The sequence below is a fragment of the Pipistrellus kuhlii genome, unplaced genomic scaffold (assembly GCF_014108245.1).
Source record: "Pipistrellus kuhlii isolate mPipKuh1 unplaced genomic scaffold, mPipKuh1.p scaffold_m20_p_3, whole genome shotgun sequence".
NCBI lineage: Eukaryota > Metazoa > Chordata > Mammalia > Chiroptera > Vespertilionidae > Pipistrellus > Pipistrellus kuhlii.
In genome coordinates, this window is record NW_023425529.1 from 96,598,365 (window position 1) to 96,623,592 (window position 25,228).

General features: G+C 40.5%; 1 protein-coding gene and 1 non-coding gene across 2 annotated transcripts in view; one reads left to right on the top strand and one right to left on the bottom strand.

The window, feature by feature from the left end:
• Window positions 1-11,627: 11,627 nt before the first annotated feature.
• Window positions 11,628-25,228, top strand: part of CFC1 (cripto, FRL-1, cryptic family 1) — a 34,513-nt gene continuing 20,912 nt past the window's right edge. Inside the window, exons 1-6 of the mRNA XM_045587777.1 lie at window positions 11,628-11,650; window positions 11,945-11,994; window positions 12,082-12,311; window positions 12,702-12,750; window positions 13,049-13,277; window positions 13,375-13,484. Of these exons, the coding sequence (XP_045443733.1) occupies window positions 11,628-11,650; window positions 11,945-11,994; window positions 12,082-12,311; window positions 12,702-12,750; window positions 13,049-13,277; window positions 13,375-13,484 (691 nt within the window). The remainder of the gene's footprint in view (window positions 11,651-11,944; window positions 11,995-12,081; window positions 12,312-12,701; window positions 12,751-13,048; window positions 13,278-13,374; window positions 13,485-25,228) is intronic.
• On the bottom strand, window positions 19,519-19,671 carry LOC118731116. Its single transcript, XR_004991808.1, has one exon. It is a non-coding gene; the product is annotated as a 5.8S ribosomal RNA (ribosomal RNA).

A 25,228-nucleotide genomic window follows, 5' to 3' on the forward strand; every position in this document is an offset into this window, starting at 1 on the left:
CAAAGAAGTGGAAAATTGGATCGCTGAATGGTTTGTCTCAAAACAAGAAAAGTTCTGTTGGGACGGTATTCACAAATTACCTGAAAGATGGGAGAAGTGTGTAGCTAAAGATGGTCATTACTTTGAATAAAACATTTTTGATGTTTCTCTTGAAATTATCATCTTTTCTTTGATTAAAAAATCCACATTATTAACAGGTATAGGTGCATAAATGTTTACAAGGGGTGTATTATTTTTGTTGATTGAACATTTTATTCTTTTGTAATGTCCTTTATTGTCCATTGTAGCCTAATTTGTTTAAAGTTTATTTTGTCTGATTAAGTATTGCAACCTCAGCTTTTTTGTTTTCATTTGCATAAAATTTCCCCCATCTTTTTACTCTTTATTTTCTTATAAATATTATTATTTAAAAAAAATTTTTTTTTAGCGGTTACTTTTTTTTTAAATATATTTTTTATTGATTTTTCACAGAGAGGAAGAGAGAGGGATAGAGAGTTAGAAACATTGATGAGGGAGAGTCATTGATCAGCTGCCTCTTGCACACCCCCTACTGGGGATGTGCCCACAACCAATGTACATGCCCTTGACTGGAATCGAACCCGGGACCTTTCAGTCCGCAGGCCGACGCTCTATCCACTGAGCCAAACCGGTCCCGGCTATTTTTTAAAAATTTTTTATTAAGGTATTATATGTGTACATATCTTACCATTGCCCCACCCCACTCCCATAAATGCCCTCACCCCCCAGAGTTTTGCCTCCATTGGTTATGCTTATATGTATGCATACAAGTGCTTAGGTTAATCTCTTATCTCCCCCACCTTTCCCTACCCTTCCACTGTAATTTGACAGTCTGTTTCCTAGTTACTGTAACTGTATCTATCTTTTTGTTAATCAGTTTATAATGTTCTTTATTATCCATAAATGAGTGAGACCATGTGGTGTTTTTCTTTCATTGACTGGCTTATTTCACTCAGCATGATGTTCTCCAATTCCATCCAGGTTGCTGTAAATGGTAAGAATTCCTTTTTTTTTTTTTTTTTTTTTTTTTTTTTTTTATGGTAGCATAGTGTTCCATTGTATAGATGTACTTTAGTTTTCTGATCCATTCATCTTTTGATGGGCACCTAGGCCATTTCCAAATCTTAGCTCTTATAAATTGTGCTACTATGAACATAGGGGTGTATATATCCTTTCTGATTGGTGTTTCTACTTTCTTAGGATATATTCCTAAAAGTGGGATTACTGGGTCAGATGGGAGTCCCATTTTCAGTTTTTTGAGGAAGCTCCATACTGTTCTCCACAGTGGCTGCACCAATCTGCATTCCCACCAGTAGTGCACGAGGGTTCCTTTTTCTCCGCATCCTGGCCAACACTTACCGTTTGTTGATTTGTTGATGATAAGCATTTTGATAGGTGTGAGATGGTACCGCATTGTCATTTTGATTTGCATCTCTCGGATAATTAGTGACTTTGAGTATGTTTTCATGTGTCTCTTGGCCTTCCTTCTGTCTTCTTTTGAAAAGATTCTATTTAGGTCCATTGCCCATTTCTTTATTGGATCATTTATTTTCCTTTTATTAAGTTGTATAAGTTTCCTATAGATGTTGGAGATTAAACCTTTCTCAGTGATAACATTTGCAAATATGTTCTCCCATAGTGGGCTTTCTTGTTATTTTGTTGATGGTTTCTTTTGCTGTGCAAAAGCTTTTTTTTTTTTTTTTTTTTTTTTTTTTTTTTTTTTTTTATGTATTCCCATTTGTTTATTTTTTTCTTTAGCTTCCTTTGACTTAGGGGCAGTATAAATGAAGAAGTTCTTTTGGTATATGTTTGAGATTTTGCTGCCTGTGGATTCCCCTAGTGTTTTTATGGTTTCCCATCTTATGTTTAAGTCCTGTATCCATTTTGAGTTTATTTTTGTATATGGTCTAAGTTAGTGATCTAATTTCTTTCTTTCTTTTTATTCTTTTTTTTTTTTTTGCATGTATCTGTCCAATTTTCCTAATACCATTTCCAGAAAAGACTGTCTTGAGTCCATTGTATGTTCATGCCTCCTTTGTCAAATATGAATTGAGCATAGTGGTTTGGGTTGATATCTGGATTCTCTATTCTATTCTATTGATCTATATGTCTGTTCTTGTGCCAGTATCAGGCTGTTTTGAGAACAGTAGCTCTGTAATATAGCTTGAAATCTGGTATTGAGATCCCTCCTACTTTACTCTTCTTCCTTAGGATTGGTGTGGCTATCCGGATTCTTTTTTTATTTCAGAAGAATTTTTGGAGAGTTCTTTCTAGGTCTGTGAAATATGACATTGGTATTTTAATCAGGAGCTCCTTGAACCTATAGATTGCTTTGGGTAGTATGGACATTTTAATGATGTTGATTCTACCAATCCATGAACATGGTAGGTTCTTCCATCTGTTTATGTCTTCCTCTATCTCTTTTTTCAGAGTCCTGTATTTTTCCACGTATAGGTCTTTTACCTCCTTAGTTAAGTTTATTCCTAGGTATCTTAATTTTTTTTTGGTGTGATGGTAAATGGGATTGCTTTTTTAGTCACTCTTTCTGTAAGTTCACTATTGGTGTATAGCGATCCACCAGTCCTCTGCTTATGTCTGTTTACACAGGCCTTGGCTGCAAGCAGGTGGGGCCAGTCTATACTCTTTGCCTGTCTGCCATCTGTCAATCTTAATCACTCAAGCCTCTGTTTCTGATAGGGCTTTACATGGGATTGGTGCTGTTTTGCTTTCACAGAATAAGATGGGTATTTTTTTTTCCTTACCCAGTGCTACTCCTCCATGAGTGGCCCAAAAATATTACTCTGCCCTTGACTGGTCAGAGATCCTTGTATGAAACCAATGGAATTGGCTGGCAACCTGGAGTTTTTATCATTCTGGTTCCCAGAATAGTGGGATGGACTAGTTCCTCTTTCAATGCAGTTACTGAGGGCTCCTTGGGCCTATTCAGACCCATAAGCTTGGCCTCTGACTTTGTTTCCTCTGTAAAGCTCAATATGTAGGGCATGGCATGCTGTATTACCTGTCTTGAGGCTACTGGGAGGGGCTTGCTCTTCTGGGGAAAAATGGCTGCTTAGGTTTGGAAGCTTAAGAATATGCAAATGCAAGTCTCCTGGCCAAGCCTCCCACCCTGCTTCCCTCTTCAGCCTCTCCTCAGGCACTTCAAGTCTTTGTCTCTCTTCCAGTGCCAAAGCCTTGGGTGAGTGATTGCAATTGAAAAGTCCTGTGTTCTGAGTTTAGAGAATAAAAATAAAGACAAAAAAGAAAAAAAAAATGAAAACAAAACAAAACAAAACAATGAAACCATGGCTCCCCCCCCCCTCCCCAGCACTGTGCTATTTTCCCCTCATGTGGGGCCACCTTTCAAGGGGCAGCCTTTTGCAGCTGTGGTCTTGGGTCCGGACTCCCTAGCTAGCAGCAGCCCTATGGCTTTTCTTTTCTTTTCTTTTTTAAAAATATATTTTATTGATTTTTTTTTTACAAAGAGGAAGAGAGAGGGATAGAGAGCTAGAAACATCGATGAGAGAGAATCATCGATCAGTTGCCTCTTGCACACCCCCTACTGGGGATGTGCCCACAACCAAGGAACATGCCCTTGACTAGAATCGAACCTGGTAACTTTCTGTTCGCAGGCTGACACTCTATCCACTGAGCCAAACCGTTTCGGCTGGCTTTTCTTTTTCATAGTTGGATGTTGAGCCTGTTGCCAAGGGACATGCTTTTGGAGCAATGCAGTTTCTTCCTCTCCCCTTAAGCCTCCTAACCACTGCCCTTCTCAAATCCACGTCTCCATTCCTACCAATCTTTAGGTGTTTTCTGCCCTTCCTTGTTAATTCCGGAAATATACCCTCCAATTTAGCTGTATTTTCCATCTGGTTTGGGACGAGGTGCACAACATCGAATAGGTGCCATTTTTTCTTCCAATTAGTAATTATTTTAAATTCAAATGAATTAAATTCTCCAATCAAAAGACTGAATAAGAAAGCAAGACCCTTACATATGCTGTCTACAAGAAACTCACTTCAGATCAAATGGTACATGGACTGAAAGTAAAGAAATATATAAATATATTTCATGTAAATGAAAACAAAAAAAAAGAAGGCTGGGATAGTAATACTTATCCCAGACAAAATACACTTAAAACAAAGGCTATGATAAGAGACAAAGAAGGACCCAGCAATTCTAATTCTGGGTATTTATCCAAAGAAACACCAAACACTAAATAAAAAATTCATATATACATCCCTATGTTCATTTCAGTATTATTTACAGTAGCCAAGACATGGAAACAACCTAAGTGTCCATTAGTAGATGACTAGATAAAGAAGTGGTACAGCCCTAGCTGATTTGGCTCAGTGGATTGAGCATTGGCCTGTGGACTGAAGGGTCCTGGGTTCTATTCCACTAAAAAAAGAGAAACATGCAAATTGTACCTCCGCTATGCCCACAAGTCACACCCATAAGCCAATCAAGAGCGAGTATGCAAATTAACCCAACCAAGATGACTGCAGCCATGGAGTGATCAGGAGGCTTGGGTTTCCCCGGCAATGGAGGAAGCCAAGCTTCCTGGCTGGCCCTGGCCACCACTCAAAGCTACGAAGTTTCAATTATAGAAGATAAATAAATCCCAGATACCAGGGCCTCTGCTTGGGTTTCTGGGTGGCTTGGCAGGCCTGAAAACCACCACAGATCCCTCACCTAGGCTGCCTCATACCCCAAGGAACCCCCACCCTGATCTGGGACACCCTTCAGGGAAAACCAGCAGACCCCCACCCATGCACCAGGCCTCTATCCTATCTAATAAAAGAGTAATATGCAAATTGACCATCACTCCAACACACAAGATGGCTGCCCCCGTATGGACATAAGATAGCTACCACAAGATGGCCATCAGGGGAGGGCAGTTGGGAGGGACCAGTCCTGCAGGGGAGGGCAGTTAGGCATCAATCAGGCTGGTAGGGGAGTGGTTAGAGGGTGATCAGGCTGGCAGGCAGAAGCAGTTAGGGGCAATCAGGAAGGCAAGCAGGCAAGTAGTTGGGAGCCAGCAGTCCTGAATTGTAAGAGACAGTCAGACATCCCTCAAAAGGCCCCATATTAGAGAGGTGCAGGCTGGGTTGAGGGACACTCTCTCCGCATGCACAAATTTTGTGCACCAGGCTCTAGTATATAATAGTATAATATAATATAATATAATATAATATAATATAATATAATATATATGAAGTGGTGCATATAGAATATGACTAAGCCATTAAAAAAGAATGAAATCTTGCCATTTCAACAACATGGATGAATCTAGAGGGTATGGTACTTAGTGAAATAAGTCAGACAAAGAAAGACAAATTCCATATAATTTCATTTGTATGTGGAATCTAAAAAGAAAATGAACAAAGATAATAGAAACAAACATAAATACAGAGAACATTCTGATGATTGACAGATGGGATGGGGATAGGTAAAAAAAAAAATAGGGATAGATTAAGATTTAAACTCATAGCTATAAAATAGTGATGGAGATATATGAAGTACGGCATGTTAGGGTCATCAAAGGAGGAATGCAAGAGGCCACAGATTGTAAGGGATTATAAATTTACTGGAGGCCTAGTGCACTAAATTCATGCACTGAGGGGGGGGGGCAAGCCCAGCCTGCACCCTCTCCAATCCGGGATCCCTTGGGGGATATCCAACTGCCGTTATGGATCAAGCCTAACTGGCAGTTGGACATCCCTCTCACAATCCTGGACCGCTGGCTTCTAATCGCTCACCTGCTTGCCTGCCTTGTCACTCCTAACTGCTCCCCCTGCCAGCCTGATTACCCCTAACTGCCCCCCACTGGCCTATTTGCCCCTCAATGACTCCCCTGCCGGCCTAATTGCCCCCACTGTTCCTCCCCCCTGCCAGCTTGGTGACCCCCAACTGCACCCCTTCTGCTGGCCCAGTTGCCCCTAACTGTCCCCCTGCTATCGTGGTTGCCCCCAACTGCCTCTTCCCCCCTGGTCTGGTTACCCCACACAGCCTGCTGTTCAGTCATTTGGTCGTCCCTCACTAACCCCCTTTCTGGCCTGGTTGCCTCATGCAGCCTGCTTGTTTAGTCATTTGGTCATCCTTCACTAACCTCCTCCCTTGCTGACCTGATCATAGGCAGCCGTCTTGTGAGGGTGTGAGGGTCAATTTGCATATTACCTCTTTATTATATAGGACTAGAGGCCCAGTGCACAAAATTCATGCATGGGGGGGTGTCCTTCAGCCATTCTACCCTCTCACAATCTAGGATGCTTGTCTGCCAGCCTTCCTGATTGCCCCTAACCACTCTGCCTGCCTGATTGCCCCAACTACTCACCTGCCTGATTGCCCTTAATTGCCTCTGCCTATCTGCCTGATTGCCCTTAACTGCTTGCCTACCTGCCTGATCACCCCTAACTGCCTCTGCCTTGGCCCTGTCACCACAACTTCATCTGGACATTTATCCTGTCTAATTAATATATTACACTTTTATTATTATAAATAGTTGCCTTGCTCTAAGCTGTAAGGACCTGCTTATCATAGAGATAGAAAAGTTTTAATTTTTACTGTTGATTATGGCAATTAACTAACACAGATGGCCACCAAAATGGTGACTTACCAAAGGGTGTATAGCAAACAGTGCTGTTAAGTCCTCTTCCATGAAAACATGCATGTTGTGCATTGTATCTGCCTGGGTACATAAAAGAGTGAAGTTTCTGTCTGATTTGCAATCATATGAGCGAATTGTCTGAGACCCCAGCCCAATCTGGTTTGGTGCTCACAGAATAATAGAGCTCTTATTATTATTATTTTTTTCTTTGCTCCATTGGTGGAGATTTCCTAGAAGTTGCAGGATATCTTCCTTTTAATTTTTCCTCAACACTCTGACTTTACTTAGGTCTCTCACCTTTGCTTTCCTCTCATCTCCCACCCGCAATAGTAACTTGTTCCAGACTCACTTTGCTCAAGTGTCTAGGAGATCACACAAAGTGTCTGCCACCAGCATTCCTGGTATTCCCCACGCTCTGGGCTTCTGCTTCCAGTCCAGGAGCTGCCAGCAGAACTACGATTCCCAGAATTCTTGATGCTCCCTGCACTCTTAGTTTCTGTTTCCAGTCCAGGGGCTGCAGAAACCAAAAGAACTTGGAACTCCAGCTGCCCCCCTGGCCGGGCTGACAGGACCAGACACTCTAGTGGCAGCTGAGCCAAAAGGCTGGATCCGTCTGAGGTGGTAGATCCAGCCTCACCGCTCAGCCCTCACTCCCCCCACCCCCCCTGTTGGGCTGATAGGATCAGACCCTCCAGTGGTGGGGCTGAGGGGACTGGGCACTGTCATCTTTGTGATGGAGTGATGGTTAATTTACATATTACCCTTTTATTACATAGCATTAGATCATATGGATAATAAATAGACTGAGCTCCAAAATGGCATCTGCATTCAGGGATGGGGAGCCATGAGGTTTTATAGGACTCTAGGCAAGCTTTTTCTGGGCAGAGAATTCTCTGACTGGTCTGGATCTGGGCAAGTCTAGAGGGAAGAAATAATGGTCTCAGGAAATGGAAGGTGGTCTTAGCAAGTGGAATGTGATCTAAGCAAAAGGGAGTGTTCATGGTGAAGTGGTCTAAAGGCCAATTCAATTATTTGATCAGACCTAACACCACATAGAGAATATAGTCAAAAATTATAACTATGTATTATGCCAGATGAATACTAGAAACATCAGGGAAACTTCACTTTGTAAAGTAAATGATTATCTAACCACTATGCTTATGCCTAAAACTAATATAATGTTGTGTATCAACTATAATTGAAAAAAAAATATTTAGAAAAAGAATACTCTACCAATCTAACTTCTGAAATGTGAAATTCCCAGGAGAATTTCCAAAGAGGAAATTTTGGGGATTCAGAATAAGTCACCCCAAGATGTGTCTCTGTGGTATGCAGATTATTTTGACCTAAAGGCAACTTCAGCTACAGGCTTATGAGAAACTTTTTCCCCCCTCCCTTAAGTACATATAATAACTTGAGTTAGGTGTCTTGCCCATAATAAGTAATTATGAGAGATAACCTCTTTTGACCTATCTATAAAGCAGGACAAATTTCCTATTTACTAAACACCTGCTCTTCTTATATCTTGCAATGACCCTTTGAAGCCTCCAAGGTACTTCATCCCAAGCTCAGACTGTTTTATATACCTCAGTAAATTTTTCTATCTCTGAAGCTCTCCTGTATATGGGGTCTCTGACTGTCCCATGTATTCAAGGTTCCCATACATATGTATGTATTACATTTGGTTATTTTTCTCTTGCTCATCTCTTTCATGTCTATCTTATTATTAGACCAGCTAGAAGAACCTTGGGGGAGAGAGCAGTTTGTCTTCTTCCACATTATATAGCCACAAGCCAGTTTCTTCTTAGATTTCACTTTCCTCACTAAAAAGTGAGTCTAAGTATAATCACTTATTCTTTTATTTACACAATTAACACTTCATTGTATGGTGCCTGGTACCCCGTGGTGCATTAGAATGGAATGTGCTTCAGGGTGGAATGCAAAGGCTTGAAAGGAGTATCCCATCCTTGGGAGTATATAGTCAAGCAGAACATAGACATAGAATCAGTTCTTGCTGCACACCAGTGTCACCTGGACTGGTGAAAAAAATTTTTAAAAATCTTGATGCTGTTCTCAGCCTTGACTGGGATTTCTGAGTGAAAAAGGTCTGAGGTACGGCTTAAAGGAAAACCCAGCTAGTAACACACATTGACCAACATTGCTCTACAGTCATTTTCAGAAAATTCCTTCACACCTAATTTGTTGACTGATGTATTAAGACCCTGGTCAGCAAACTGCGGCTCGCGAGCCACATGCGGTTCTTTGGCTCCTTGAGTGTGGCTCTTCCACAAAATACCATGGCCTGGGCGACTCTATTTTGAAGAAGTGGCGTTAGAAGAAGTTTAAGTTTAAAAAATTTGGCTCTGAAAATAAATTTCAGTCATTGTACTGTTGGTATTTGGCTCTGTTGACTAATGAGTTTGCCGACCACTGTATTAAGGAAATCTCCAATCCTGAGATAGGGTGTCCCCATTCCCACACACCTTATGGCAGCTCAAAATGAGTCAGAAGTTCCCCTGAAAGTCTGATGAGTGAGTTGGCTCCAAATCTTATCTGTTTATAACTGATAACAAGACCTGGGAGTCTGGGGGCCCACCACTTGATCTCCAGCTGCTCCTAAGCAACTCCTTCCAGCTGGGACTCATTAACCAAGCAAACCTGGGTTCTTCTGCAGTGAAATGCAAAGTTCTTTTTATAAGACCTTTAAGTAAATAAGAGCAAGTGACAGAATGCTGAAAAAAGAGATTTAGCAACTTTATCACCTCTAGGCCATCAGCTCTTTCTCTCCTTAGGGGCTGACTTTAGATCTTAAGCAAACAACCTTAAGAGGTGGGACATTCCATGGCTATTTCTAGCCTCTCAATTCTGTCTTTCTGGCAAAACATTTTCTTTCTTATTTCTATAATTTCCATTTATAAAGTGCATATTTTCAAAACCTTATTTGATTTAAGAAATATCATGATGTCAGAGATTTGCTTTAAAAACTTAAAGCAAAAGCATGTGGGAAATAAATTTGCTAGGATTGGCAAAAGTTGATATTTGTTGAACCTAGGCAGGTTTATGGGAGCATTGTCCTAGCTTTTGTGTAAATTTGGAAGTCCACAATATAAATTTAATTAAAAATAACTGTGGGGGAAAGTTAGATTTCAGCTACCACTTTTAAAATGCTAATGTTAGATAATTTAATATATTAATACTAAATATTAATATTTAATATTAGGATTGGATTTAATGTCATCCTGTAGATGAAACAGTTTTTATACTTCTTATTCAAGTATATATAATCCTTTAGCTTATACCCAGTTTCATTTTAGTACATAAGCCAGTTAGGTTGTATAGAAGTTTCTACTGATTTAAGGTAATAAATGTACTTACTTTTTTTTAAAATATATTTTATTGATTTTTTAACAGAGAGAAAGGGAGAGAGATAGAGAGCTAGAAACATCGATGAGAGAGAAACATCGACCAGCTGCCTCTTGCACACCCCCTACCAGGGATGTGCCCGCAACCAAGGTACATGTCCTTGACCAGAATTGAACCTGGGACGTTTCCAGTCCACAGACCGACACTCTACCACTGAGCCAAACTGGCTTCGGCTAAATGTACTTACTTTTATGTGGAACTAAATTATGGAATTAACAAGAAGTAACAAATTTAATATGTGTTTGTCATGATTTCAATTACAGATGTTTCATAAAGGTGCTAGGTGTCATCCTCAGCATGTCCTGACCACTAGGATCTGCTGGTCCCAACCTGGTCCTGGCAGCTCACAGAACCAGTGGTTGGGAGGCCTCACTGCAGCCAGGCTCACTGACTCACTTTTGGTTTACTTAACAACCTTTTCAATAAACCTCACATTTAAAGGTTTAAAAATGTAAATCAGTAAAAAGACAAAATCGTCATTGAAAGAAGCATGCTATTTTTAGAAAGCAGTTTTTATATCAAAATCACAGAACAATTTGCACCAAACTCGCAAGGTGTCCTCTGTAGTGTTCATAAAAGAGCTCCGAGGATCACTATTTTAGCAATTAGAAAAACTGAGACTCAAAGTCTCAAAAGAGGTTCCTAAATCACTCCCTTCTTGGATTCAGATGATGGTGGTTAGCAATTACTCCACTGTTCCCAGGTATTTGCATGCTGAGCACCGTAAAACCTTCTTCTCATACTATCTATATATTTCATGTTTTTCAAATATCTAGCTGCCACAAGGGTCTTAAACACTAAGCCTTAGTTTCTTCATCTTTTACCTGGGGGATTAATAATAGTGCTTCCCCAGAGCAGGGCTATATGAAATGAATAATGCATATGACTTATTTACCACTATGCTGGGCACAGAGAAAAGGCTCAGTCTGTGAAAATATTGACAAATCCTCAGAGAGCAGGTGTTGAAGTGTCTCCCTTTATATTCATGCTCCCCATTTAAGAATTTTGGGATCTAAGCCTGCTGGTTATTCCCCACATAACAACTCTCTTTTCTAGCTGGACTCCTTTCATCTCCCAGTATAGAGTTAGCAATATAAAAACTCAATTTTCCTATGAAAACAAATTTGTTCACATTGGGGTCTTAACTTTTTTTTTTTCCAGTGAGGGAAATACTTGTTGCCTTGGTCATCAATGTTTTACATTGGGGTTAGTTTACTCTTGCTGCTGTCAGCACTGTAAACTGTCCCGGAGAGATATTCAGCCATGTCTCCACCCCCCTTCTCCCAGCTGAGTCTCATTGAGAGGATAGTCCTTGAGGCTCTGTATGGCCCAGCTTCACAACAGGCAATTGCCTAACAGCTTCCACATCTGAACTCAGAGATCTCATTGTTGTTTCCTGTGGCCTTGGCAGAGGGTAGGAAATACCTGAGTCTACAGTACTTATCCATTTGTATCCTGATGCAGTTACTCTAGGACCTTCAAATACAAAAACCATCATATTCAACTTCCTTGGAAATTGATCTTCAATATATTGATAAGAGAAGGATACTCTCATACCAGACCTGTCAGTGAGAAAATGACATGGAGCCACCCTATTAGGTAAGGACAGACCATCTAGATCTTAGAGTCAAGAGGGGCTGTTAAAAGCCTCCATAATAAATTGCAACACAGGCATGATTGTTCCTTCTCATTAAGATACTCTATGCTTTTTTGGTCTCAAAATCTTTCTAGCGATTACAACATTAATCAAAATCTACAAGTTACAAAATGATTGCATGATATTTATTCATTAAATATTACTTTATAATATGATTGTATTACATTTAATATGTGTACATTTCTGTTTATACTTTTTATATTTTAAACTTCAATACTTTTCTTTAAATATTCTAGGCTTCTGCTTATGATCAGTTTAGTGTTACAGATCATCCATTTGGGAAACAGTAAGCATTTATTTACAGTCTTTTAGTTTTTATTGTGTATTTGTTTCTCAATCATTTTCAGCTTCATATTTTCAATGTTTTTACAAGGCTATCAAAGAGAGAAACATAAAGGCAGTAGAGAAGAAGTCAACAACGCTACAGTTCAGAAGCTCCAACAGAAAACACTCAACTGGACTTTGAATAATTTTAGGGAGATGAATGGGAGCCTGGAGAGCTGGAGGTCTCAGGACTTATTTTCCCATTCCAGGGCTTTCCAAGAGCGTAAGTCCCCAGGCTGTTTTAAAGCCTTTGCAATCAGCTCAGTCATTGAACTCCAAGTTTAGGGTCTGAAAAATCCTGAGATATATTAAAGATAAGACAAGAAACCCAATAGAGAACATTTTATCATTTTCAAATGAAGATACACTATAAAATAAATTTTTTCCTAGTGAAGTGTTCTTTTACTCTGGAAAAAACGTTTTACTATTTCATTGTAAAACGTTGCATTTGCTCTTGAAAATTTTATCTTTATTGTTTGAAGTATTATTGAAGTTTATCTCTCCCCTCCCTAATTGACTCCTTCCACCTCGCTTCCCTCTCCCCCACCCCAGGCCTACTGTCCATGTGCATTTGCTCTTAAGTGGGTATTTTTCTCAGGTCCAGAAAGATGATTGAAACGTATTTAAAACAAATATCCCAAACCCAAGACTTTGCTCCGCTTATTGCAGACTCTCAGGCGCCAGATCCCACGTTCTCAGGGGGGGCCCTCTGGCGGAGGTAGGGGGGGTGAGGGGAGAGGTTGTGGGGGGGGTGGGGTAGGGAGGCAGCATTGCACCGTGGGTGGTCCTCGCCTGGGAGGCCGTCTTCAATCATTGTCAGGAAAGTCACATCCCGAATTTAACATGTGAAAGAAAGAAAGAATGTTAAGAGGTAGGGAAGAAGGGAGAAAGAAAACCCTAAAAACCCTACTGCTGGGGGCAGGGTTTCACGTCTGTCATCCTACTTGTTCCTAACCCAACTTCACCCAAGGTAGTTTGTTTTTAATCCTTCAATTAACAAGCAGGGTTTACCTGAGCAAACACACTAATCTGGGAGCTAATTTTATTGCTTCCCTGTGGCAATCTCCTCATGCCCTCTTCCGGCGGGCAGCTCACTAAGCTCCTAGCTGACGCCTTGGCGACCCTCCTAGGTGCATTCCCGCCCCAGCGTTGCTGTATGAACGGCGGCACCTGTGTGCTGGGCAGCTTCTGCGTGTGCTCCGTCCATTTCACCGGCCGTTACTGCGAGCACGACCTGAGGCACAGGTGAGTGCAGAGATGAGCGGGATGGCGGACCGTGGTGAGAGGTGAGGGGTGGGATGCACACGCTGGCTGTACTAACGCGGGATCTCGGCCTCTTAAGCGAGTGCGGCAACCTGGTGCACGGATCCTGGACCCTCTGCGGTTGCCGGCTCTGTAGGTGTGTCTTCGGGGCACTGTACTGCCTTCCTCGCCAGACACCCAGCCACTGCGGTAAGGGCATACATATCCTGTGCTCATAGTCTACACATGCAAACAATGGCTCCTTTATATACAATCCATAGAGCGACACAGATACTGGGTTGATTCATTATTCAGGAAAGTTACATTTATTGTGAATCACATAGTGTATTATTTAAAAATTTACAATGCAGTATTATTATGTACTGTAGTGGCCATCCCTGTGAGTTATTTTTATAACTGGAAGCTTGTATGTCAACCATTTCACCACCCCTCTCACCTTGCCCCCACAACTTGGCAACCACAAATCTGTTTTCTGCGTCTATAAGTTCCCCATTTTTTTTGGTTGCTGTTTAATATTCAACATATATGACATCATATGGCAGTTGTCTTTCTCTGTCTGACTTATTTCACTTAGCATAATCCCTCAAGGTCCATCTATGCTATTAGAAATGGTAAGGTTTCCCATTTTTTATGTCTGAATACTTTTACATATATATACTAGAAGCCCAGTAGTGCATAAAGTTTGCGCTTGGGGGTGAAGGGTAGGGGAAGGGCCCTCTCAGCCCAGCCTGCACCTTCTGCAATCTGGTACCACTTGGGGGATGCCCAATCTCTGGGATCTGGCCTAAACTGGCAGTCGGACATTCCTCTCACAATCTGGGATCTCTGGCTCCTAACTGCTCATCTGCCTGCCTGCCTGATCACCCCAACTGCTCCCCACCTTGCGCCCCCTCCCCCATTGGCATGGTCACCCCCATACAGCCTGCTCAGTCATTTGGTCGTCCCTTACTAACACCCCTGCCTTCCTGGTCGTCCAGGCAGCCTGCTGTTTTGTTGTTACTGTTGTTGTGACTGTCAGGCAATTTGCATATTCCTCTATTATTAATATAGATTCCCTTTATCCTGTCATCCACTGATGTATACCTGTGTACTTATATATCTTGGCTATTTGTAAATAATGCTGCAGTGAACATGGGGATGCAAATATCTTTTGGAATTAGTGATTTGGATTTCCAAATATCCAAAAGTGGGATTGCTGGTTTGTATGGAAGTTCTCTTTTTAATGTTTTGTGGAACCTTTATACCGTTTTCCATAATGGTTGTGTCAGTTTACATTCCCAATAGCAGTACATAAGGGTTCAGGATCTGATTCTCAAACACTGTGCCATTTCTATACTCTACCTATAAGAATAATCATCGAGCTGAAACTGGTTTGGCTCAGTGGATAGAGTGTCAGTTTGTAGACTGACAGGTCCCAGGTTCGATTCCTGTCAAGGGCACATACCTTGGTTGTGGGCACATCCCAAGTAGGGGGTGTGCAGGAGGCAGCTGATTGATGTTTCTAATTATCTCTCTCCCTTCCTCTCTGTAAAAGAAAAAAATCAATAAAATATATTTTAAAAAAGAATAAGCATTGATACAAAATAAAGAAGATATTTTTTGCTTTAAAAATTTTTTAATAGTTGATACTACAGAAAATCTTCCATTTTTTCCTCCTTTCTCCCCCTCCTCCCAGCCCCAACCACTCTAGAAGTCTTTACTCTTCACTACCCTATTGTCCGTGTCAGTGGGCTATACATATAAGTATATAGGTTCTTTGGTTTATTTCTTCTCATTCCCCAACCCCACAGTGAGGTTTGTCAGTCTGTTTCATGCCTCCCTGCTTTGGGTCTTATTTTATTGGTCAATTCATTTTGTTCATTAGATTCCACAAATAAATGACATCATGTGATATTTGCCTTTCTCAGATTGGTTTATTTCACTCAGCATAATATTTTCCAGGTCCATCCTTGCTGTCCCAAAGGGTAAGAGATCACTCTTTTTTACAGCTGCCTCGTATTCCATAGTGTAAATATCCCACAGCTTTTTTCCTCCCATTCATCTACAACTAGACACTTGGGCTGTTTCTAAATCTTAGCTACTGTAAATAATGATATGAACAGAGGAGTGCATATATTCTTTCTGATTGGAGTTTTGGTGTTTTAAGAATATATTCCCAGAAATGGGAACTCTGGATCAAATGGAAGTTCCATTTTTAATTTTTTAGGAAACTCCATACTATTTTCCATAGTAACTGTACCAATCTGCATTCCCATAAGCAGTGAACTAGTGTTCCCTTTTCTCCACATTCTCACCAGCACTTGTTTGTTGATTTTTTAATTATAGCCTTTCTGACAGGTGTGAGGTGATATCTCATTATGGTTTTAATTTGCATTTCTCTGATGATTATAGAGAAATATCTATTCAGGTCTTGTGCCCATTTTTTAATTAGTTTGTTTGTCTTCTTTTTGTTGAGCTGTATGAGTACTTTACATATTTTGAATATTAATCCATTTCAAATCTATAATTGGCAAATATGCTCTTCCATTCAGTGGGTTCCCTTTTTAATTTGATGGTTATTTCTTTTGCTATACAGAAGATTTTTATTTTAATGTAGTCCCAATTGTTTATTTTCTCCTTTTGGATTTTAGTAGGGATTGTGTTGAATCTATAATATATATTGCATTGGATAGTATAGACATTTTAATGTTGTTAATTCTTCCAATCCAGAAACATTGTATACACTTCCTTTTGTTTCTATCTTCCTCTATTTCTTTTTTCAATGTCCTGTAGTTTCCCAAGTACAGGTCTTTTACTTCCTTGGTTAAGTTTATTCCTAGGTATCTTTTTTGTTGTTGTTGTTGTTGCAATGGTAAATAGGATTGTTTTTTAATTTTTTTCTCTGAGAGTTCATTATTGGTGTATAAAGATTCCATTGATTTCTACATGTTGATTTTGTATCTGCTATCTTGCTGAATTCATTTATTAAGTCTAGTAGTTCTCTGGTGGAATCTTTAGGTTTTTCTATATCATGTCATCTGTAAATAATGACAATTTTGCTTCCTCATTTCCAATTTAGATGCCTTTTATCTCTTCTTCTCATCTGTTGGCTGTAGCTAGGATTTCCAGTACTATGTTAAATAAGGGTGGTGAAAGCAGACATCCTTGTCTTATTCCTGTTTTTAAGCGAAACCCTTTTAGTTTTGGTCATTGAGTGTTATGTTTCCTGTAGGTTTGTCATATATGGGCTTTATTATGTTGAGATATGATCCCTCCATTCCCACTTTTCTGAGAGTTTTTATCAGAAAAGAATGCGGTATTTTGCTTTTTCTGCATCTATTTATATGATTATGTGGTTTTTATCTTTCAATTTGTTTATGTTATATATCAAATTATTGATTTGCAAATATTGTGTCAGCCTTGCATCCCTGGAATAAATCCCACTTGATCATGGCGTATGATCTTTTTAATATATTGCTGGATCTGATATGCTAATGTTTTGTTGAGAATTTTAGCATATATATTCAACAGGGGCATTGGCCTGTAATTCTCTTTCTGTGTAGTGTCTTTATATGGTTTTGGAGTTAGAAAAATACTGGCTTCATCTGTTCAAAAAATGAACAAACTTGGAAGTGTGCCTTCTGGAATATTTTGGAATAGTGTGAGGAGGAAAGGTGTTAGTTTTTCTTTGAATGTTTTGTAAAATTAACCTGTAAATCCATTTGATCTAGGACTTTTATTTTCTGGAATTACTGCTTCAATTTATTTTGAATTACTGCTTCAATTTCATCAGTTGTTATTGGCCTACTCAGGTTTTCTGATTCTTCCTGATTGAGTTTTGGAAGATTGCATATTTCTAGGAATTTTTCCATTTCACCCAGGTTCATCTAGTTTGTTGGCATATAGTATTTGTTTACAATCCTTTGTATTTCTGTGTTATCTGTTGCTATCTTGGCTCTTTCATCTCTTGTTTGATTTATTTGGATCCTCTCACTTTGTTTTATTATTATTATTTTATTTTTTATTAAATTATTATCTGTGTACATATCTAACCACTGCCGCCCCCCCCCCCCCATACATGCCCTCTCTCCCCAGAGTTTTGTGTCCATTGGTTGTACTTATATGCAAGTATACATGTCCTTCGGTTGATCTCTTATCTCCCTCAGATCTCCCTACCCTCCCCGCTGTAATTTGACAGTCTGCTTGTTGCTTTACTGTCTCTATATCTATCTTTTGGTTCATCAGTTTATAATGTTCTTTATTATCCATAAATACTCTCTCTTTGTTTTTGATGAGTCTAGCTAGGGTCATGGGGAGTCAGCAAACAGAGGGATCAGCGTGATTCTTTTCAAAGAATCAGCTCTTGGATTTATTGATCTTTTGTACACTTATTTTATTTTTTTTAGTTTCTATGTCATTTATTTCTGCTCTGATCTTTATTATTTCATTCCTTTTACTTCCTCTGGGCTTTTATTGCTATTCTCTTTCTAATTAACTTAATTTTAGGTTTAGATAGTGTATTAGTCCTTTTTTTATTTGAGTTAGGTCTGTAGTGCTATGAACTTCCCTTTCAGAACTGCATTCGCTGTGTCCCATAGGTTTTGAGTGGTTGTGTGCTTGTTTTCATTTGTTTCCAGGAAGTTTTTAAGTTCTTGCTTGATTTCATTGGTAATCCTGTCATTGCTTAATAATATGCTATTTAGTCTCCATGTATTTGAGTATTTTTTTTATTGTAGTTTATTTCTAATTTCATGCCATTGTGATTCGAGAAGATGTTTGGTATTACATCAATCTTTTTGAATTTGTGTAGGCTTGCTTTGTGCCCTAACATGCGGTCTATTTTTGAGAATGTTCCATGTGCACTTGAGAAGAATGTACACTGAGTGGTCAGATTATTATGATATCTGAACGCTTGGTGCATGAATTCATGCATGGGTGGGGTCTGGCCAGCCTGGCCAGGGGGAGAGGACGTGGGCAGTTGGCTGGCCTGCTTGCTGGTCGAACTCCTGGTCCTGATGGAGGGGATAATTTGCATATTAGCCTTTTAAAATATATATGATATTCTCTGAGTGGCCAGATTATTGATTTTTTACAGAGAGGAAGGGAGAGGGATAGAGAGAAACATTGATCAGCTGCCTCCTGCATACCCCCCACTGGGGATGTGCCCATAACCAAGGTACATGCCCTTGACCAGAATCGAACACTCTATCCACTGAGCCAAACTGGTTTCGACAATGAGTGGCCAGATTACTATGTGTTTAGAGATCATAATAATCTGGCCACTTGGTGTATATTCTGTTACTTTGGTGTGAAATGTTCTGTAAATATCAATTAGATCCATCTGATCTACTGTGTCAAAAAGGCCTCTGTTTTCTTGTTAATTTTTTTGTCTGGAAGATATATCCAGTGATGTCAGTGGGGTGTTAAAGTCCTACACTATAACTGTATTGCTGTCAATCTCTCTCCTAATGTCCTTCGAGAGTTTTTTAATATACTTGAGTACTCCTATATTGAATGCATATATGTTTACAAGAGATATTTTCTTATTGAAACATTCCCTTTAGTATTATGAAGTGGCCTTCTTATCTCTGGTATGGCCTTCATTTTGAAGTCTATTTTGTCTGATATGAATATTACTACTCCAGCATTTGTTTACTTTTCATTCGTATGGCATATATTTTTCCATTCTTTCATTCTCAGTCTGTGTGTATCTTTTGTTCTGAGGTGAGTCTCTTGTAGACAGCTTATATATGGGTCATGTTTTCTTATCTAGTCACCCTATATCTTTTGATTGGAGCATTTAGTCCATTTACATTTAAGGTTATTATTATTATTATTATTATTTTATTTTTATTTTTTTTCGCGGCGTCCCGCGGGCCACCGCCGGGGCACGCGTCCCCGGGGCGCGACCCCGCGCGCGACTCGGCCTCGGCGCGAGCCACGGAACCCCGGCAGGGCCGGGAAGTCGGGGAAGGGGGGCCCGCCGGTTAACGACGGCCCCCGCGACCCCAAACCCCCTTTTCGCTTTCCCCATGGGCCGCGTGCGGCGCGAGGAAGCCCCCCCCCGAGAGGGAAAGCCGTGGCGGGCCTTCCGACAGACCTCGGGTCTTTCTCCCTTCACCGTTTCGTCTACACTTAGGGGGACGGAGGGCCCCCCGGGTACGGGCGGCCCTGCGAGGAAACCCCCAGCCGCGCACACACCCCGGGGTGCACAACACCCCGGGGGGAGCGATTGATCGTCAAGCGACGCTCAGACAGGCGTAGCCCCGGGAGGAACCCGGGGCCGCAAGTGCGTTCGAAGTGTCGATGATCAATGTGTCCTGCAATTCACATTAATTCTCGCAGCTAGCTGCGTTCTTCATCGACGCACGAGCCGAGTGATCCACCGCTAAGAGTCGTAAGGTTATTATTAATAGATATTAATTTATTGCCATTTTTAGTTTCTTTATGCCTATGATCCTCTCTCTCTTTTTCTTCTTCCTAAGGAAGTCCCTTTAACATTTCTTACATTGCTGGTTTGGTGGTAATGTACTGCTTTAACCTCTTTTTGTCTGCAAAACTTTTTGTTTTACCTTCAATTTTAAATTATAGCCTTGCTAGGTACAGTAGTCTTGGATTTAGTCACCAGTTTTTCATTACTTGGAGTACTTCAGGCCATTCACTTTTGGCTTGAAGCATTTTTTTGTTTGTTTGTTTTGTTTTGTTTTAGAAATCAATTGCCATTCTAGTGTGAACTCTTTTGTATGTAATTTATTCTCTCTCTCTTGCTGCCTTTAGGATTCTTTCTTTTTTCTTTTTTAATATATTTTATTGATTTTACACAGAGAGGAATTGAGAGGGATAGAGAGTTAGAAACGTCGATGAGAGAGAAACATCGACCAGCTGCCTCTTGCACGCCCCCCACTGGGGATGTGCCCACAACCAAGGTACATGCCTTTGACCGGAATCGAACTTGGGACCTTTCAGTCCGCAGGCCGACGCTCTACCACTGAGCCAAACCAGTTTCAGCGTAGGATTCTTTCTTTGTCTTTAACATTTGCTATTTTAATTATGAGGTGTCTAGGTGTGGATCTCTTTGGGTTTCTCTTGATGGAACTCACTGCCTCCTGAACTTCTATGGCATTTTCCTTCACTGAGTTGGGGAAGTTTTCTGTCATTATTTCTTTAAACAGGTTCTTTGTTCCTTGCTCATCCTTTTCCCCTTCTGGTATTCCTGTAATGTGAATGTTTTTACATTTCATGTTGTCCTAGAGCTCCCTTAAGTGATCTTTCTGCTTTTTAATTATTTTTTTTCTGTTTGCTGCTCTAATTGGGTATTTATTTCTACCTTGTCTTCCATATCACTGATTTGGTCCTCTGCTTTATTCAGCCTTCTTTTAATCCCAGTGTACTATGAAATTGTGGCTCTCTGGCTCCTCCAGAGACCCCATTACCAAAGGATCTCCAAGGGCCCTATAGAGTCCAAATATGACAAGCTTTCCTAATCTCACATATAATACCTTTTCAAGGCATGCTTTTCCATTCTGACTTAGAAGAACATGATTTGTTCTTTTATTTTCTCATGTCAGATGAGGATAGCCCTGCCCTTCATCCTCACACAAATGTTGAAGGATAAAATTTATGCAAAATAATTTTGTTTATTGGTGTGGGCTATTTTTGTAATTTTTCTGCTTTAGGATCTAAATAATGCTTTGTGCATAATAATTCTAAATAAATATTGGCTTCTTAGTTACAAATATAGCTCCAAAGAATAAATACCATATAAGCCATTATCTATTACTATATTACAGATCAAATAATCCTTTCTTGGTGTTCTAAAAACAATATGCTTTAGCCAGGTAACTATAATTCTACCATTTTCTTCATTTGCACTTGTTAATATTGCATTTAAAGAGAAAATGTGGCAAAATAGAGATAGCATGAAAAATCCCCCAAAGTACTTGTTCAAATTCCAAAAATACTTTTTATAATATTTATAATCTTTATAAAAGGTTAAAGGACTTGTTTGTGCTTCAGACACCACAGATGCAAAATTGGAGCTGAATACTGTCCATTGTTTGTTAAGATGCAAAGGCACTGGACCTGTTACATATTATGCACAAAATAACTTATTATTACTTTATTAACATCATCAAAGTATTTTAATCAATACCTTGAGGTTAGAATTACTTCATAATTTAGCATTAATTGTAAATTTGCTGAAATGTGAAATGAACAACACCCTCTAATAGTTGGTGGACATTAAGTAAAATAGGGTTAAATAAGGGTATGCTTTCAGCTAGGAGGGGGTTTTACTTAGTCCTTGAGCCAGCCCAAGATATCCTTATACAGAGGTTGGTTCTTCTTACACATAGCCCGAAATAATTAAATATATTTTATTAGTATCAAGAACTAGTTTAATGCTCTAAATAATGACAAAATGAAGTAGAAAACTCAAATGCCTTCAAAGACAAACAAAAAATGCAAATTTCAGAATACTATCAGGTCAAGCCTCACTTCTTACTTCAAACTCAATTTTTAAAATTACATTTCTGACATAAAACAATCAACCAACCTAGCAACAAGCAAATAAATATCTGTGGGACAGAGCCAGCCTGTGGGACTGTGGGGGTTGAGGGGCTGTGGCTTGTGAGGCTGCAATCTGTGGGGCTGTGACCTGTGGGGAGGATGACCTAAAGAGGTCTTGGCCCTAACCAGCACTGAGACCATGGTGTGCTGCTTGGGAGAGAGCAGACACTTTGTTAAGCCCTCCCAGAATGTTTTCTCATGGTAGGTATTGGTCCAATGGGTTGCACAATAGGATAGGAAGCCATTTGCCTCCCAAGGGCATCTGTGAGTATCTGCAAATAGGAGTGTTTTGAGAATTATGGTTCTGGACCTCACATTGAAGCATGATGTTATTCTCATCCAGGGTGCAGGCCAAAACTTTTTTTTTTTTTTTTTTTAAATCTCCCATCCCACCAGTAAAAAAATTTGAGCCATTTCCCCATTAAGTGGTGATGACACAGTGGCCATGCTGAGCATGCACAAACTTGATTTCACTTATAGCTTCCTTTTCACGTATGCACAGGCTAGTGTACATGATAAAAATATGCTATGTCTGACTAAAGTCTAAAAAACGCCATTCAATAAGTATATAATAAAAATCATCCTATATAACAAAAAGCCTAATATGCTAAGTGTCCGGTTGGCCTTTCAACCAATTGAAGCATAATATGCTAATGATATGCTAAGGTTGCTCAACTGCTTGCTATAATGTGCACTGACCACCAGGGGGCAGATGCTTCAACCAGTAGGTTAGGACTGAGCAAGACTGGTCAGACACACCCTGGAGCCCCACCATCCTCTGGTGTCCCTCCCCAATCCCAATCGTGCACTGCTGGGGTCCCTTGGTCTGGCCTGTGCCCTCTTGCAATCGGGACCCCTCAGGAGATGTTGGAGACCTGGTTTTGGCCTGATCACTACAGGCTGGGCTGAGGGACCCACTAGTGTACGAATTCGTGTACCAGGCCCCTACTAGCTTATAATAAATAATCAGTAGCAGAGTTGTGTGTGTGTGTGTGTGTGTGTGTGTGTGTGTGTGTGTGTGTGTTTGGCATAACATAAAATAATGGTGGGCTTAGAACTACTGATTTCCTAGATTTAAATATACACAGTAAACATTAGTAATGCTTCTATAAATATGTAATGGAAGTTCTAATATTTTCTCTCTTAGCTCAAAGGGTAACCTTATGCTCCCTTGAAGGGATACTACATGGTGCTCACAGCCTCAGTTTTGGGACTCCTGCTGAGGGGCTAACTCAATCTAACCTAATTCACAAAACTGACTGAAACAATGACCTTCAAGTTTATATACAAGAAAAGACAATTCATGGGGTCTGAATCCTTCTTTTTGGGCAGCCTGTTTCCTTCTCTCAAGGGAAAATCAGCTCTCAAGTTCAGTACTTACTGACCCTTTTATCACCTGAATAGCTTCTTATTTTGGGAACCCCTATCTTTCACCAGCTCTTCTGGAGCCTTCACTGTGCCTACATGTTAGGGTTCCTGTTTTGTGGGGTATAGTACTCTGGAACATCACTCTCACAAGGTGAGGTGGTATGGGGAAGGCAACTAGGTTTAGAGTGGGCCTGACTTTGGTCCCATCCTGAGTCTGGCCTCCTAGACTGCCCACAGTGGCTCACCTGTGAGCAAGTAGAGTGGGACCCTTCTACAGTGGGTTGTATTTATTATTACTTAATCATCCTACTGTCTCATGCTTACCACAGGTTCTCATAGGGCATCTTCTAGAGCAGTGGTCATTAGTCAACAGAGCCAAATATCAACAGTACAACAATTGAACTTTCTTTTGATAGCCACATTTTTTAAACTTAAACTTCTTCTAATGCCACTTCTTCAAAATAGACTCACCCAGGCAGTGGTATTTTGTGGAAGAGCCACACTCAAGGGGCAAAAGAGCCATATGTGGCTGGCAAGCTACAGTTTGCCGACCACTGTCCTAGAGGTATCATAGAGTGTGGGGCTGGCAGCCCTGTTCCAGGAGCAGCAGGTGGTTGGGGGCTGGCTAGCCCAGGAAGAAGTTCCTCTACTAAGGCCACATCCAACCCCCAATTTGCTTGTGAGAATGCTTTGGTGGAGTTGGCATCCCTGCCTGTGACCATAAAGCTGGGGCTTACCAGCTTTACTTGGTAATCACTCACTACCAGCGACTTTAGCCAAGATCCCTGCCTAGCTTCAGTACCCCAGACTAGGGGAAATTGACAGTTCTTTCTAATCAGCACCTCTAGACTGGAGGCTCAGCCATACAGAAAGCCAGACTCATAGAGCTCAGAGTGAGGTCTGCTGTCAAGGATCCACATTGTGACAGCAGGAGAGGTGAGCACTGTAGTGTGTGGTGCCACAATGCTATGGAGCTATTTATTGTTGTTACCTTCTTGTGGTATTTTGCCATTTCTTTAGGGGTGGGCACTTTTCTTCTGTTTACTAAATTGTCCCTAGTTTAAAAAAAATAGTGTTATATTTTAAATCAGATATATTTGCCCCTAATTGCTAAATGACTTGGTTTGGAACTCTGAAAGATCACTTTGGTCAGCTCATGTGCTAAATGAGAGGGGCTGCAGAGTCACTTATTTGTTGCCTTAATGACAATCAGTGAATTCTTCAACAAATCCCAGGTTTCACAAAAATCCCATTTTTTAAAAATATTTTATTGATTTTTACAGAGAGGAAGAGAGAGGGACAGAGAGCTAGAAACATCGATGAGAGAGAATCATCGATCAGCTGCCTCTTGCACACCCCCCACTGGGGATGTGCCCGCAACCAAGGCACACGCCCCTGACCAGAATCGAACCCGGGACCTCTCAGTCCGCAGGCCGATGCTCTATCCACTGAGCCAAACCGGTTTTGGCAAAAAAATCCCATTTTTTTTAGGCTACAGAAAAAAAGAGTAAAAAAGCTAAAGGCAAGCACCTATTTCTTGAGCTGTGCCCCCAAAGGCTGACTTCCTTTTGCGAGTGCAGTGACCTCTGGTGAGCCTGTGCTATGGGCTCTGGGTTTACTCCCATCCAGCCCTAATGCAGGCAAAGCCTAGTTAGGAGACCAAACAGGGAAGGACCTTTATCAGAGCATATACAAAACCCTGTTTCAGTCTGCAACAGAATGTCTTACATTTTCTGGTATTGTTTTTTTTCAGACCTGAAGGAATTTCTCACCTCATACTCGACTAGACTAAGCACACAGTGCTTGCTGGTCTTTCTTAGCCTCCTACCCTGCTTCCTCCTGAAATACATCATCAGTGAAGGAAAGATTGCTGCCTGGCCTACAAAGGTCTGATTCAAAATATACACCAGCAGGACCTTACTGTCCCTGTATCTGTTGGGAAAGCATGTCTTGTGCATCCTCTTTAGTTTTCTGTTTGTAAGTAATATATTTGCTTGATTTTGTATAAACCAAAGTAT